Raw genomic sequence first — 15000 nt, 5'->3', positions numbered from 1 at the left:
TCCAGGTTTTCCAGGGTTGCATGTCTGCACAGAGAAAAAGAAAAGTTACTTAATAAAATGTTTTTATATTTTTCACGAAAATCTTCAGGTATAGTTGATTTCTAGAAAGATAAATTGCTTAATATAATATTTGGTTTATATTTTTCACGAAAATCTTCAGGTATAGTTGATTCCTGAAAAGATAAATTGTTTAATATAATATTTGGTTTATATTTTTCACGAAAATCTTCAGGTATAGTTGATTTCTAGAAAGATAAGTTGCTTAATATAATATTTGGTTTATATTTTTCACGAAAATCTTCAGGTATAGTTGATTCCTGAAAAGATAAATTGTTTAATATAATATTTGGTTTATATTTTTCACGAAAATCTTCAGGTATAGTTGATTCCTGAAAAGATAAATTGTTTAATATAATATTTGGTTTATATTTTTCACGAAAATCTTCAGGTATAGTTGATTCCTGAAAAGATAAGTTGCTCTATATAATATTTGCTTTATATTTTTCACGAAAATCTTCAGGTATAGTTGATTTCTAGAAAGATAAGTTGCTTAATATAATATTTGCTTTATATTTTTCACGAAAATCTTCAGGTATAGTTGATTTCTAGAAAGATAAGTTGCTTAATATAATATTTGCTTTATATTTTTCACGAAAATCTTCAAGTATAGTTGATTCCTGAAAAGATAAATTGTTTAATATAATATTTGGTTTATATTTTTCACGAAAATCTTCAGGTATAGTTGATTCCTAAAAAGATAAATTGTTTAATATAATATTTGGTTTATATTTTTCACGAAAATCTTCAGGTATAGTTGATTCCTGAAAAGATAAGTTGCTCTATATAATATTTGCTTTATATTTTTCACGAAAATCTTCAGGTATAGTTGATTTCTAGAAAGATAAGTTGCTTAATATAATATTTGCTTTATATTTTTCACGAAAATCTTCAGGTATAGTTGATTTCTAGAAAGATAAGTTGCTTAATATAATATTTGCTTTATATTTTTCACGAAAATCTTCAAGTATAGTTGATTCCTAAAAAGATAAATTGTTTAATATAATATTTGGTTTATATTTTTCACGAAAATCTTCAGGTATAGTTGATTCCTGAAAAGATAAGTTGCTCTATATAATATTTGCTTTATATTTTTCACGAAAATCTTCAGGTATAGTTGATTTCTAGAAAGATAAGTTGCTTAATATAATATTTGCTTTATATTTTTCACGAAAATCTTCAGGTATAGTTGATTTCTAGAAAGATAAGTTGCTTAATATAATATTTGCTTTATATTTTTCACGAAAATCTTCAGGTATAGTTGATTCCTGAAAAGATAAATTGTTTAATATAATATTTGGTTTATATTTTTCACGAAAATCTTCAGGTATAGTTGATTCCTAAAAAGATAAATTGTTTAATATAATATTTGGTTTATATTTTTCACGAAAATCTTCAGGTATAGTTGATTCCTGAAAAGATAAGTTGCTCTATATAATATTTGCTTTATATTTTTCACGAAAATCTTCAGGTATAGTTGATTTCTAGAAAGATAAGTTGCTTAATATAATATTTGCTTTATATTTTTCACGAAAATCTTCAGGTATAGTTGATTTCTAGAAAGATAAGTTGCTTAATATAATATTTGCTTTATATTTTTCACGAAAATCTTCAAGTATAGTTGATTCCTAAAAAGATAAATTGTTTAATATAATATTTGGTTTATATTTTTCACGAAAATCTTCAGGTATAGTTGATTCCTGAAAAGATAAGTTGCTCTATATAATATTTGCTTTATATTTTTCACGAAAATCTTCAGGTATAGTTGATTTCTAGAAAGATAAGTTGCTTAATATAATATTTGCTTTATATTTTTCACGAAAATCTTCAGGTATAGTTGATACCTGAAAAGATAAATTGTTTAATATAGTATTTGGTTTATATTTTTCACGAAAATCTTCAGGTATAGTTTATACCTGAAAAGATAAGTTGCTTAATATAATATTTGGTTAATATTTTTCACGAAAATCATCAGGTATAGTTGATTCCTGAAAAGATAAATTGTTTAATATAATATTTGGTTTATATTTTTCACGAAAATCTTTAGGTATAGTTGATTTCTGAAAAGATAAATTTTTTGATATAATATTTGGTTTATATTTTTCACGAAAATCTTCAGGTATAGTTTATACCTGAAAAGATAAGTTGCTTAATATATTTGGTTTATATTTTTCACGAAAACCTTTAGGTATAGTTGATTCCTAAAAAGATAAATTGTCTAATATAATATTTGGTTTATATTTTTCACGAAAATGTTCAGGTATAGTTGATTCCTAAAAAGATAAATTGTTTAATATAATATTTGGTTTATATTTTTCACGGGAATCTTCAGGTATAGTTGATTCCTAAAAAGATAAATTGTTTAATATTATATTTGGTTTATATTTTTCACGGGAATCTTCAGGTATAGTTGATTCCTAAAAAGATAAATTGTTTAATATGATATTTGGTTTATATTTTTCACGGGAATCTTCAGGTATAGTTGATTCCTGAAAAGATAAATTGTTTAATATGATATTTGGTTTATATTTTTCACGAAAATCTTCAGGTATAGTTTATACCTGAAAAGATAAGTTGCTTAATATATTTGGTTTATATTTTTCACGAAAACCTTTAGGTATAGTTGATTCCTAAAAAGATAAATTGTCTAATATAATATTTGGTTTATATTTTTCACGAAAATCTTCAGGTATAGTTGATTCCTAAAAAGATAAATTGTTTAATATAATATTTGGTTTATATTTTTCACGGGAATCTTCAGGTATAGTTGATTCCTAAAAAGATAAGTTGCTTAATATAATATTTGGTTTATATTTTTCAAGAAAATCTTAAGGTATAGTTGATTCCTGAAAAGTTAAGTTGCTTAATATAATATCTGGTTTATATTATTCACGAAAATCTTCAGGTACAGTTGATTCCTGAAAAGATAAGTGGCTTAATAAAATATTTGGTTTATATTTTTCACGAAAATCTTCAGGTATAGTTGATTCCTGAAAAGATAAGTTGCTTAATATAATATTTGGTTTATATTTTTCACGAAAATCTTCAGGTATAGTTAATTCCTGAGAAGATAAGTTGCTTAATATAATATTTGCTTTATATTTTTCACGAAAATCTTCAGGTATAGTTGATTCCTGAGAAGATAAGTTGCTTAATATAATATTTGCTTTATATTTTTCACGAAAATCTTCAGGTATAGTTGATTCCTGAGAAGATAAGTTGCTTAATATAATATTTGCTTTATATTTTTTCACGAAAATCTTCAGGTATAGTTGATTCCTGAAAATATAAGTTGCTAAATATAATATTTGGTTTATATTTTTCACGAAAATCTTCAGGTATAGTTTATACCTGAAAAGATAAGTTGCTTAATATAATATTTGGTTTATATTTTTCACGAAAATCTTCAGGTATAGTTGATTCCTGAAAAGATAAGTTGCTTAATATAATATTTGCTTTATATTTTTCACGAAAATCTTCAGGTATAGTTGATTCCTAAAAAGATAAATTGTTTAATATAATATTTGCTTTACACGAAAATCTTCAGGTATAGTTGATTCCTAAAAATTTAAGTTGCTTAATATAATATTTGCTTTATATTTTTCACGAAAATCTTTAGGTATAGTTGATTCCTGGAAAGAAAAGGACTCATGACATTTGGTGTAGTTCTGTTAAGTTTCTAAATTTATTATCGTAATGCTAATCTACATACCGTGTAAATTAAGGACAAAATAAGAGAAATGTGATACTCAGCCTATAGTTCTTTAATTAGAATTTCTTTCTAAATGAAAATTTCTAACTTTACGAGGTCTGGTTAAGGAAACTTTCATAATTTTTATACAAAATGAAAAAAAAAAAAAGTTAAAATATGGTCGAACATTGAAGAATAATTGACAAATCGAGGCAGAAGAAAAATGAAAACTTGTGTACCAAATTTTGATCAAAATAAAACTTACTCTTGAAAAAAAATAGCTTTGAAACATGATTCGAGATTTTAGGAGAATAAAAAAAAAAAAAAAAAACATGAAAAATCTTATGCACGGACAAAGCTGCCTTATCTGCAACATGTATAGGCCTATGTTGTATATAAAGTTAATTCTAGTCCTGATGTAGGCCTACTCGTGGGAATCTGAGCTTTTAATTATTTCTGTAACTGATAGTAAACTGAAAAATACAAACTTATTTCTCCTCTTATTAAATGACATATGTTCTTATGGAAAAATATTCACACGATGTATTTGTTTATGATTAGATATTAAAGAATAATTAATGCACTAGGGAAAATGCTTAATATGTCTTGCTATATACCATGATTCTATCTTTCTCTTAACAAAATTCTTCTAATTAATTCATTTATCTATTAATTAATTTATCTATTCCCTTATCTATTTAACTATCCCTGGATAACTCTCATAAACTAAAGGAAAGAGCCCACTTTCAAGTGATCTCTCTCTCTCTCTCTCTCTCTCTCTCTCTCTCTCTCTCTCTCTCTCTCTCTCTCTCTCTCTCTCTCTCTCTCTCATATTATGTTTTCGAAAAAAAATGTTCATTGAGGTATGAAGTCTCTCTCTCTCTCTCTCTCTCTCTCTCTCTCTCTCTCTCTCTCTCTCTCTCTCTCTCTCTCTCTCTCTCTCTCATATCATGTTTTCGAAAAAAAATTTTCATTGAGGTATGAAGTCTCTCTCTCTCTCTCTCTCTCTCTCTCTCTCTCTCTCTCTCTCTCTCTCTCTCTCTCTCTCTCTCTCTCTTCATTTGTCTCATGCACGTCAGTAAAAGGAATCATTAACCACATAAGCAATAATAATTTCTGTAACAAGTGTATGGAAGTAGAAAATCATTTATATGTTTTTTATTTTTTTATGTATGTTAAACTCCATCATCATTATTATTATTATTATTATTATTATTATTATTATTATTATTATTATTATTATTATTATTATTATTATTATTAGGTTTTATGGTTAGATATATGTATATGTGTATATATACACATACGTATATATATATAATATACATATATATATATATATATATATATATATATATATATATATATATATATATATATATATATATATATATATATATATATATATATACTAAAACATATTTTACAAATGTAACCTAAATAAATCATACTAAACATTAAATAAGAACAAGAATATTTCGACACCGAATTTTTATGGCCTTTGACGGACCTTCACAATAATACATAGAACATTACAATATCGAACAACAACTTGTCAAACTTAAACTACCAAGAACTCGTTTCCAAAGATTCCATGACAAATTTGATCTTCGATTGAAATAAGCAGTTTAAAAAGATGGCTACAAAGTCAAAAGAATCTTTTCCCATCTTCCATTTGATATTCAAGTTTATAGTACTTAACACAAACCCAATATATCATCTCTAAATTGAAATAAAAAAAAATCAGCTATATATAATAAAATTGATGTGAGAAGAATCATGCAATTACTGTCTCAAGGCTATTGTTCGATTTCATCAGCGCACAGGTGTGAACAACTGCGATAATTTTTTTTCCAAATTACTGATATTACTGTAATTTATGTGGAGCATCGGCACTTATTTTTAGTTAAAGATATCTGTGAGAAAATAATTATGAATATAGAAGCTTTAATGCATATTTTACAGCTGGCACAAACTGAACACTTGATAATTCACGAGCGGCATTTGATCAATGTTTAAGCATTGCTTTTGTAAGTGTTGCCAGACACATTTTTCTCAATTATCACATTTTTAAATGTTCCCAGAAAATAGACAAAATCTACGAAATTTTTTTTAGTAGTCTCTTCTCTGCAAGAATGTGAAATAATCTAAGAATATGGTATGTTGAATAGGTTAGCTCTTGTATATATAAAATTGCAGAGCTTAAATACATTAAAATGTTGATTCACATTTTAGGGGTAGCAAGAAATTTTACTCCTTATACGTTGGTGCTGTAAAGATTAAAATAGAATATACATTGCTGATGAAATTTTCAAAATTTATTTTTGTGAACGGATAACAATCTATTTTGCAGATTATAACTAAGTGGGGTTTATTATTTCTTGTTTTCTTATTCAAATTTTAATAACTTGAACACAAAATTGCACTCTCGGTCACCTCACCTATTCATTTCATAAAGTTTTGTTGCTTAAGCTTTAGAAATAATTTTTCAATATCTCAAAAAGGCTTGTGTTGATAAGTCAACACAAAAATAACTTAATGTAGGAAACCCTGGAACTGATATATGAAATAAAACCAAATGAATTATTTTCTTTTAAGTTGAATGTTTGGATTCTTATTTTATGAAAGCTGCCTCTAAAATTCACAATATTCGTCTTTACTTAAATACCATTGGTTTATTGAAACAAGGCCGATGAAGACCTATAAGAGCCCTAAGGCTTGTAACATTTTGGTTTCTACATGGCAATATTAGAGATGTTACAGTTGCCTCCAGGCAGTATGATATTACGTTATGCTCATAAACTTTACTTTCTCAAAGGCGGCACTTATCTCAACTTCTTATTCCAGTATCTAAAAAGCTAATAGTTTTGAAACAATATGTCATTCCTGGGGCAAAGGGAATGGCAGTGTATGTTAGGACTGAGTATCCTGCTTCTTATAAGTCTTGCTATGAATGTGGATGTCATGAGATTCATGTCGTACAAGTTTGTGGCAGACATAACAACATTTGTCTGCGTTCCATCTATTGGTCTATTCTATCTTCGATGGTGTACCAACCGTGTGTCACACGATCGTACATAATTCATTTTGTGCTTGTATCTTCGCTCTCCCCTCGCACTAAAACGAACCTGAAAATTCATGTCTGCTTTTCTCCTCTGTAAAGCCCCCCTGACACTTGCGCGCATTTTTGCCACGCACTGGCACGCATTGATGCGCGCCAGTGCGTGCCACTTTTTGGCACGCACTGGTGTTTTTCGCGCACTGTTCACGACCAGTTCACTCCAGTTCGCGCATCGTTCACGCGACGTTCACGCGACGTTCACGCGATGGCACGAATTGGCACGCGTAGTTCGCGCATCGTTCACGCGAGTTCACTCATCATTCCGCATCGTTTCCGCATCGTTCACGCCAGTTCACGCCAGTTCACGAATTGGCCACTCCATATAAAAACGGGGCTTCTTCAACCCGAGGACATTCTTGGATTGGCTTCAGACGAGACAACATGCTTACTGTCAGAGACACCATTGCATTGAGAAGAAGATACCTATACCTAGCAGCTGCTGTAGCATTTGTTGGACTGCATCAGAAAAGGCTGGCAAAGGAAAAAGAGAAACAAAAGCCCACCCTACCTCGAAGAAAGATACAAAGGAAAGTGTGGGTCAGGGAATGGTTAACCAGAAGGCACTCGTTTGGACACTATGACAGTCTATTGACTGAACTCCACAAGGAAGATCCAAAGGGCTACAAAAATTACCTCAGAATCACACCTGACCTGTTTCAAGAGATGGTTGAGAAGTTAACCCCGCACCTCCTGAAGCAGTCTACCTTCATGAGGGAACCGCTTCAAGTTGGACTCAAGCTTGCTGTTACCCTCCGCTTTTTAGCCACTGGAAATTCCTATCAAAGTCTACAGTACAGCTTCAGGGTTGAAGCAAGTACCATCAGCAAGTTAATACCAGAGGTGTGTAAAGCCATCATCGCTGCCTACAAGGACGAAGTGCTGCGTTGCCCCAAAACTGAAGAGGCCTGGAAGGAAGTTGCTGCCAGATTCAGCTCCAGATGGAATTACCACAACTGTCTGGGGGCTGTGGACGGAAAGCACATTGCCATAAAGAAGCCACCCAATGCTGGCTCTTACTACTACAACTACAAGGGCTTCCACAGCATTGTACTGATGGCAGTCGCAGATGCTTCCTACAGGTTCCTCTATGTGGATGTTGGGGCAGAGGGTGGTGCGTCGGATGGAGGAACATGGAGCAACTGTTCTCTGCATGATGCTGTAGAAGACAACATAGCTGGAGTGCCTCAACCAGAACCACTCCCTAATGATGACCACCCAGTGCCCTATCACTTCGTTGGGGATGACGCCTTTGCTCTACGAACCTGGATGATGAAACCATTCTCCCATCGGTCACAAGTCCTACGAGAACGCATATATAGCTACAGGTTGTCTCGTGCCCGACGTGTCGTTGAGAATGCCTTTGGAATTTTAAGTCAAAGGTTCCGTTGCTTCTTGACGACTATGCAGCAGAAGCCAAGCACCATCAACCTGATCACCATGTGTGCCTGTGTCCTGCACAACCTCGTCCTCATCAAATACCCAGGTGCTTTGTCAGAAGTGGACTACGAAGATCCGGACACACATGCTCTGATCCCTGGTGCATGGAGGAATGAGCAAAACCTGCAGGGGCTGATGACTCTACCCGGCCATCATATCCAGAAGGATGCAAAGGATCAGCGAGACTACCTTTCACATTACTACATGTCCCCTGCTGGTGCTGTCCCTTGGCAAGAAAAAATTGTAGTACCTCCATGAGCTGTATAGTTGTTCCATTTTGTAAATAAAAGAAACGTATATTTTTCGTTTGTATTTTTTGTGGCCCTTTATTTTAGTTTCTATAAGAAAGCATTAGATTTACATATAAATAGCAGACATAAAATATGTACAACTATTAAGAAAGCATTTTATTTTTACATTCAAACAGCAAACTTCAAAAGTTCTTGGGTTTATTTTTCATTACATTTTTATTTAAAACAAATGTGCATCTTGATTGGTAATAGATGAAAATAAGTGTGTGCATGAATTAAGACATCATTTAATTTTTACATGAAAACAGCAAACTTCAAAATTTCTTGGGTTTATTTTTCATAACATTTTTATTTAAAAGAAATGTGCATCTTGATTGGTAATAGATGAAAATAAGTGTGTGCATGAATTAAGACATCATTTAATTTTTACATGAAAACAGCAAACTTCAAAATTTCTTGGGTTTATTTTTCATAACATTTTTATTTAAAACAACATATGTGCATCTTGATTGGTAAATAGATGAAAATAAGTGTGTGCATGAATTAAGACATCATTTAATTTTTACATGAAAACAGCAAACTTCAAAATTTCTTGGGTTTATTTTTCATAACATTTTTATTTAAAACAAATGTGCATCTTGATTGGTAATAGATGAAAATAAGTGTGTGCATGAATTAAGACATCATTTAATTTTTACATGAAAACTGCAAACTTAAAAATTTCTAGGGTTTATTTTTCATTTCATTTTTATTTAAAACAAAAAATGTGCATCTTGATTGGTAATAGATGAAAATAAGTGTGTGCATGAAATAAGACATCATTTCATTTTTACATGAAAAACAGCAAACTTAAAAAAATTTGCCTATAGCGACAATACGTCAACAAAGGCAGGATCGTTACCTCGATCGTGTCGAAATCCCCGAGCTAACAATATAAGCATTTTATGCGGAGCTAAATAGCTAGATTATTAAAGCAAAACAAACTGGGAACGTCGCTCTAGCAAACTAAATGACCCATAAGAGCGAGCGATAGCATCCTGGATGCCTCCGGTAGGCAACAGCTCTTGTTTACGTTAATATCACTTTTGATTTCATTCAAAATGACAAGAGCTTACATTTATACATAGTAAAGATAATACTCAACTTTCCATTATTTTTTCACATTAAGACAGCAAATATAAAAACATATTAGCTTTATTTTTCTTTCATTTTCATTAATTTTTTCGTTTCCTTTTTGCTTCTCTTCATTATAAAGATAAAAATAGTTTGAAATAAGATATCATTTTTTTTCCACATTAAGACAGCAAATATAAATTTTTGGGGGGGTTTATTTTTCTTCACTTTTATTATTTTTTACTTTACTGTTTCTTTCTTTGTATTTTAAGGAAATAGATGAAAAGTCTTTGTAAATATATAAATAGTTTATTTACATTAAAACAACATATATATACAAGTATCACACTTCAATTATGTACAAATATTTTACACTATTTAAATTTCCTTGTCCTTGACTGGTGGGGTATCAAGCTCCTTGGACGAGTAGAGGGGTGAGGGTGTCATGGCTTCATCAAGGCTGCTGTCGATGGTCCCCGGGGTCAGGACAGGGAAGGTCAATGGACTTTTGAATGCCGCCGACAGCGACGTTAATGAAGGTGCTGGTGAAGGAGCCTGGACAAGGGTGGGTGACGACACTGGCACTGATGGCGAGGTCACCTGGACAGGGGTGGATGACAGTGGAGTTGGCATCCCTGGGTGCCACTCCGTGGTACGGGGCAAGGAAGAAGGGCTTGACTGCGGCACCCAGTTATGACTGGCTGGACGATGCTGTTGCTGCTGCTCTGGCTGTGCATGCGAGGGTCCTGGTTGAGGGGACTGCCAAGGTTGCTGCTGGTGAGGGGGTTGCCAAGGTGACTGCTGGTGAGGGGGTTGCCAAGGTGACTGCTGGTGAGGGGGCTGCCAAGTTGACTGCTGGTGAGGGGGCTGCCAAGTTGACTGCTGGTGAGGGGGCTGCCAAGGTGACTGTTGCTGAGGGGGTTGCTGATGCACAGGGGGATGCACAGGGGGCTGTAAAGGTTGCTGTTGCTGTGGGCCTGCCCAGGTCTCTGAGGATTGTTGCTGTGCCTGCTGCAAGACCTGAGTCTCGTCCCTGTAACGTTGTGTGAGATTGAGGCACTCTATTTGGAATTCGTGCCATCGGTGTACTGGGATGGCACGCATGTAGCCTTCCAGCAGGCACGAAAAATCGTGCACAATCTTGTGCTGGCCCATATACGTTGGGGTTGACGAATCAGCTTTCGACACAAGCTGAAACATAAAAAATATTATAAAAATATATTATATATTATATATATGTATATATGTAACAAACATTGAAACAATTTAGTACAGCATTTTAATGCAACAGATAGCATATGTCAAAAAAAATTAATACTCACATTCCTCAATATATTGCTGAAATCCTTCTCCGACACATAGGTGTCGCTGTGAGAGGTGTCAAGTGTTCGGCAGGACCCCTTCCCCTTGTCCTTCCTGGTGGTGGTAGATGCCTGGCTGCGAGTCCCCGTCGACCTCACGTCATCGTCGACTTCGCTGGCTGTCGTGGCACCTCCTTCGGAGCCACGAAACTCCTCACTGGCGACTGTCTCTCCCCGGACGATGTGCTGTATGAGGAACGACCAAGTGTCCATGATGAAGTCATCACGGCCACTCCTTTGGGCTTGGCCAGCTCCACTCTTCTTCTCCTTCTTCATAATTTTGCCAACCCTCGTCCTCAAGTTTTCGTAGCGTTTTTTGCACTGGGCAGCAGTGGCAGGAGGTTCCAGCTGGCTTCCTATATATGCCCACCTGCTGTCCTTCAACACCTTGTTTATCCACTCCTTGTGTTTCTTGTCAAAGAGCATGGGGTTCTCCTTGACAAGGTCGGCCAACGTAGTCTCCGTCTCTTCCGTCCACTGGTAGTCAGGGATGTCCTTCTTAGACACCCGAACCCGCTTCTTCTTTAAATCGTCATCACAGGATACCTGGCTCTGGCTTGTATCCTGCTGTGTCTCCGGGATGACCATATCGAGACTTGAAAATGATGAATGAGGAGATTCTCGATCTGCAGTCTCCTCCATCACGTCCATTTTCCTCCCCCTTTCCTTTGGCTGCTTCAGTTTAGGCATGTTGTCTCCTCGCTGGCGAACTCTGGAATGGCTAGGAGTGTCCTCGGACCTCAATTTATATACCCCCTAATCCCCTTAATCACACGAGAGCTCCACCCCCTGATAATCCCACGAGAGCTCCACTGGCGGAGTAGGAGGGCACTAGCATGAGTAGGCGGGCACTAGCGTGAACCGGCGGGCACTAGCGTGAACCGGCGGGAACTGGCGTGAACTGGAGTGAACGATGCAGGAACTGGCGTGAACTGGAGTGAACGATGCGGGAACTGGAGTGAACGATGCGCGAACTAGCGTGAACAGTGCGAGACAATGCGGGAGTACAATGCGTGATAATGTCGGTGGGAAGGCTGCGATGCGGGAACTGGCGTGAACTGGAGTGAACAGTGCGGGAACTGGAGTGAACGATGCGTGAACTAGCGTGCACGATGCTTGGAAGGGGAAGCATGGCACGCATTGGTACGCTCTGGCACGCCAGTTCCCGCACTGTTCACTCCAGTTCACTCCAGTTCACTCCAGTTGGCGCATCGTTCACGACTATTTCACGGCCATTTATAGCGTGCCAATGCGTGCCACAAACTTTAAACATTTCAAAGTTTTGGGCCTGCATGGCACGCATTGGTACGCTCTGGCACGCGAGTTCTCGCACTGTTCACGACATTTTCACGGCTCGTTCACGCGAATTCGCGCATCAATGCGTGCCAGTGCGTGCCACGAATGCGTGCAAGTGTCAGGGGGGCTTAACAGTGTCAATATTTGAACATGAAAATTCTTGTTGCTTTGAGATTTTGTATATAAAGGAGAGTGTTCTTTAATAAACTAACTCAGTTGCTTTCACACTGCCTTTGAGTTCACAACCTTCTCTCGGCTCGCAACAATGGTCTTCTTACCACTATGGCTGAGATACAAAGAGATGATAAAAGTGTCTCTTTTGTGCTTGAGAAACAGTTAAATTCTGTTTCTCCTACTGATTGCCATGGCTTAAGAGCTTTGGGCTTTGCCTCTGAATCAGGCTGTGAGAAAACCATAAGTGAGGCTACTCACAAGGCTGATAATTGTTTGGACCTGGTTTACATTGACTCCCCTGTTGTTATAACAAGGCTGGTCCTACAGTGGGAACGTCTAATTATAGCTTGGTTTCATTAGTAATAGACTTATCATCCTATCCTTGATGTTCCATACTCTTTGAAGATTGGAGTGGCATTGTGGGTGATCTTTTTAAAGATTTAAAAGGCCGTTCATGAGTGGCAGAGGCAAGGGACAGTGGCATTGCCCCTCGCCAGGCAATGGCTGCTGATGACTTCGCAGATAGACCTATAGGCTCCCCCAAATCCCCCATCCTTAGCTCACACGGATGGTGAGGTTGCAGCGACCAAAGGAACTGACGAGTTGGTTATGAATTGGCCACAATTGTATAAAGGGGCTGAGTCTGTTATTCTCTTGAAGGAAAACCTGGTCAACACAATTGATAGCGCATGCCTTCTTATGTGTTATATACCATGTTAAGGACAAACCCTGATTCAGTGTTGATTTTAGATGCTCTTTATTTAGAGAAACAGAAGGCTTATCTTTTTTTTGGAAAGGATACAGATCAGATTTGACTTATAATAACTATACTCAGCTAAGAGTTGCTGATCAGAGAGTTTATGCTTCAATTGAAAAGAAATATCTTTTGACATTATAAGACCCTTTCTAATACAACCCAGGATCATAAATAGTGGGTTACCCTCAAATCTACACTGGTGTAAACTAGACAATTCCTCCTTTACTTAAATTAGATGGCTTTGTCACTCAAGTGTCCAAAGAAAAGAAAAGCTTTTGGTTGATGTGTTTGAAACTTCCTCGTTCCGGTTTTTCTGATGCTTAAATGATTAGTTTAGCTTTTCGGTCCCATGAAATTAAAACTCTTATTGGACCTTGATGCTTATGGAGGTGTAGACTCAAATGGTATTTTTCCTTTATTTTTATTTTGTTAAAGACCGCTGATTTCTTAGCTCCTAAGTTGCCTGTTAATTCATGCAAGTTAGCAAGAATTTTTTTTTTCCATTTGTTAGTGAATTGGTAATGTTACTCCATTGGGTAAATGTGTTTGCGATAATTCTAGCCCAATTTCAATAACTGCCATATTATCTAAAGCTTTAGAACACTTTCTGTCAAAACACCTAAATAGGTATGCTGAGGGTAATCATGTTGCCTAATTTGTAGTTTGGTTTTCACAAAGGCCTTGGAGCATGTGATGCCCTTATTACAATTTCCACAGCTGTACAGAAATCCCTTGATTATGATGAGGGAGTTCGTGTAGTTGGCCTTGATTATAGGGCTGACGTTGACCTTGTTAATAAGAGTACGGGGAATCATTCATTGTAAAAAATAAAGACGCTTGTCCCTGTTCCAAGAGACAAAAATTTGATTTCACAGAAACGATACGAACAAAACACTATTCAAAAAGCTGCCCCTACCCTCTCCCTCCTCCTCGAACCCCCTACTTCTCCCTTCCCTCTCCTTTCTTCCCTCACCTGCCCTTCCTCCTCCCTTTTACCTCTCTCCGTCTGAAAATTGCTTCACTTTAAATTTATTTTGTATGATTTTTTTTCTATTCATTTAATCATTTATATTGTTGTATACAGTATATCGATATTACCCGCCAGTTGACTGGTTTATTATGAATTGATGGGACTCTCTCTCTCTCTCTCTCTCTCTCTCTCTCTCTCTCTCTCTCTCTCTCTCTCTCTCTCTCTCTCTCTCTCTCTCTAGTAGTGATAGTGGTAACGATACTTGTAAATGTCTTAATTATTATTTGTGACATTGACTAACTATAACCAATTACTTATTCAAACCAATCCTAAGCAATTGCCTTTATTCTTTACATTATTAGTGATTCGTGATCATCATCATCATTTCCTCCTACGCCTATTGACACAAAAGGACTCGGTTAAATTTCACCAGTCGTCTATATAGTGAGCTGTTAAATCAATACTTCTCCATTTATGATCCCCTACTTCCCTCTTCATATCTTATAGTCCTCAGCCATGTAGGTCTGGGTCTTCTAACTCTTCTAGTGCCTTGTGGATCCCAGATAAAAGCTTGGTTAACCAATCTCTCTTGAGGAAGAGCATGCCCAAACCATCTCTATCTACCCCTCACCATGATCTCATCCACATATGGTACTCGAGTAATTTACTGAAAAATCTCGTACTGATGCGAGTTTATTGTCCAAAAACTTGCTTGCACTGTTTGTGAACCCCACAGGGTAGTATATTAGCTATTGTCTTTCCTCAATGGGCT

The 15000-nt window shown here is 35.6% G+C and overlaps 3 protein-coding genes across 4 annotated transcripts in view; 1 reads left to right on the top strand and 2 right to left on the bottom strand.

The window, feature by feature from the left end:
* The window catches only part of LOC137619575 (serine/threonine-protein kinase Nek8-like), a 135975-nt gene that overhangs the window by 26594 nt on the left and 94381 nt on the right, over positions 1-15000 (top strand). The window lies entirely within an intron of this gene.
* Positions 1-15000, bottom strand: part of LOC137619573 (lysosomal alpha-mannosidase-like) — a 52452-nt gene that overhangs the window by 32537 nt on the left and 4915 nt on the right. For both annotated transcript variants that reach the window (XM_068349719.1, XM_068349718.1), the window contains exon 2: positions 1-24. This exon is cut by the window's left edge and continues 79 nt beyond it. In XM_068349719.1, coding sequence (XP_068205820.1) covers positions 1-24 — 24 coding nt within the window. The remainder of the gene's footprint in view (positions 25-15000) is intronic.
* Positions 9978-11679, bottom strand: LOC137620222 (uncharacterized). Its single transcript, XM_068350457.1, has 2 exons — positions 10993-11679; positions 9978-10861 (listed from the first exon to the last, which is right to left on the bottom strand). Exons 1-2 carry the CDS (start codon positions 11671-11673, stop codon positions 10049-10051), a joined length of 1494 nt encoding a protein of 497 aa, XP_068206558.1. The 5' UTR covers positions 11674-11679; the 3' UTR covers positions 9978-10048.

Source organism: Palaemon carinicauda, chromosome 26 (genome assembly GCF_036898095.1).
Source record: "Palaemon carinicauda isolate YSFRI2023 chromosome 26, ASM3689809v2, whole genome shotgun sequence".
Taxonomy (NCBI): domain Eukaryota; kingdom Metazoa; phylum Arthropoda; class Malacostraca; order Decapoda; family Palaemonidae; genus Palaemon; species Palaemon carinicauda.
Note: the sequence above shows the minus strand (reverse complement) of the source record. Positions and strands in the feature narration are given on the sequence as shown.

Bases quoted from the DNA above. Each gene is read 5' to 3' on its own strand.
- LOC137620222 (XM_068350457.1), bottom strand. From the start codon at position 11,673: ATGGAGGAGACTGCAGATCGAGAATCTCCTCATTCATCATTTTCAAGT. The intron at 10,862-10,992 runs GTGAGTATTAAT...TTTATGTTTCAG, and splicing joins TCAGCAATATATTGAGGAAT to CTTGTGTCGAAAGCTGATTC.